Consider the following 1,718-nt stretch of genomic DNA (forward strand, 5'->3'; position numbering starts at 1 on the left):
TAAGAGTTATGCAATTTGGGAGTCTTTTAGATAGACCCACTGAAGGGGTACTCCAAATGCCTCACCCTGTGTCTCTGTTCAGCAATGGAAGAAGCCAGAGTGGTCTGCGTCCCGATTCCCTATTGGCAATTTGGGTAACTCCTTCAAAGGATGGTGTGATAAGAACAGGAGGTAGGAATTGGCTAGGCAGTTAGGACAAAAAGACCCCAAAGAAAAGTAGCCAGTTTCTTGGCTAAAACTCAAAATGTCCTTGGTCCTCTTAGCAACATACTCTGAACCAAAGGCCAGAACTGCTGTCTTACAAGGCGGGGTTTGGAGCAAGTGGGGACAGACTACAGTGTACCCCTGGCTCCGAGCACACTTGGATTCTTTTCCCTCCCCAACAAATGGTCACCTACTGGTGGCCTTGAAGAAGGAGTGTTCGGCCTTTCCTTCCCCCGATGTCCCACATGATGACGCTGTTGTCAGATGCTCCTGAGAAGAGTAATCGCTGAATAGGGTCCCACCAGAGGCAGGCAACACTACCTAGGGATGTGAGGGGGGAGAGGGTTAAACAACTCATGACGAACATGTCTACCAGCAGAGCTTTGAGTAAAACATCCATCTTCATCATAAAAGGTCATTTAACCACGTCCTCATGAGTCTCAAAGAGAACACTGCAAATCTATTATCCAAACTTGGAAGATGAGGATTTTTGTCTGAACATCACACGGCTCCGAATACAAAGGTTTGGAAGTTTGTCCTTGTTCTGTACCAATAAATCACAAAGTAGCTACATAAGAAATGTCAGTTCAGAAAAAGCTTCTGGAGGAAAAGGAGAAAATCCTACTAATAGCTCATAAAATAGTCAGTACTGTTTTCTATAGACATTTCATACAAAATACAAATCTAGGTTACTCCAGACTTCTGGGGCCTGACCTTACAGACATTTTGCCTTGAAAGGCTTATATTTGTAAAAACTAAAATAATACCTCAAGAAAAAAAAAAACCCTGCAGATATACCAAAGAATTATGCCAAAGAATTCAGGCTTAAAAAATCTAAACCTTACATTTTACACTCTATACTGGCTACTTATCAAATTTGATACCATTGGGGTGGGAGAGACAGCTTATCGGATAAGAGAACTGGCTATTCTTGCGGAGGACCCACCCAGGTTTAGTTCCCAGAATCTACATGGTAGCTAACACTGGTCCTTAACCCCAGTTCCAGGAGATCCAATACCCTCTTCTGGCCTCCACAGGCATTGCACACACATGGTGTCTTAGATTTGTTATGATACATAAAGGATGAGACAAAAATAATATATACCACCTTAAAATTTCTATGGTCACAGTTTAGTCAACTAGTTTAAGGAATAAAATATAAATCTAGTCAAGGTTTATCTGAGAATATTTGATTTTTAACCCAAGATTTATCTACATAGAACATGGTAATTAAAAGCACCAGAGTGGTGGAACTAACCTTGTTGGATGTTTAACAGCCATATTTTGAGGTCTATACTAATGTGGTCAGAGGGACTTAAAGGAGAGTTTTTGCCCTTTGGCCTCCAAGGTTGACTAAGTACCAGGGGCTTATGGAACATCTATCAAAATGTCCTGAACTGTGGTGAGTCACCTGTCCTCTTGTTCAGGGAGGCCATAGAGACCCCACCAGATGGACTTGAACCAGTGTCCAATCTACAAAGAGGAGGGTCAACTCAGAGGAAACATCTCATCCA

At 42.2% G+C, this 1,718-nt stretch overlaps 1 protein-coding gene across 1 annotated transcript in view; it reads right to left on the reverse strand.

Moving 5' to 3' along the window:
- Positions 1-1,718, reverse strand: part of Wdfy1 (WD repeat and FYVE domain containing 1) — a 59,153-nt gene that overhangs the window by 18,438 nt on the left and 38,997 nt on the right. Inside the window, exon 7 of the mRNA XM_008825821.3 lies at positions 399-525. Within this exon, the coding sequence (XP_008824043.1) occupies positions 399-525 (127 nt within the window). The remainder of the gene's footprint in view (positions 1-398; positions 526-1,718) is intronic.

This window comes from Nannospalax galili, unplaced genomic scaffold (genome assembly GCF_000622305.1).
Source record: "Nannospalax galili isolate Female #2095 unplaced genomic scaffold, S.galili_v1.0 scaffold127, whole genome shotgun sequence".
NCBI classification, from domain to species: Eukaryota; Metazoa; Chordata; class Mammalia; order Rodentia; family Spalacidae; genus Nannospalax; species Nannospalax galili.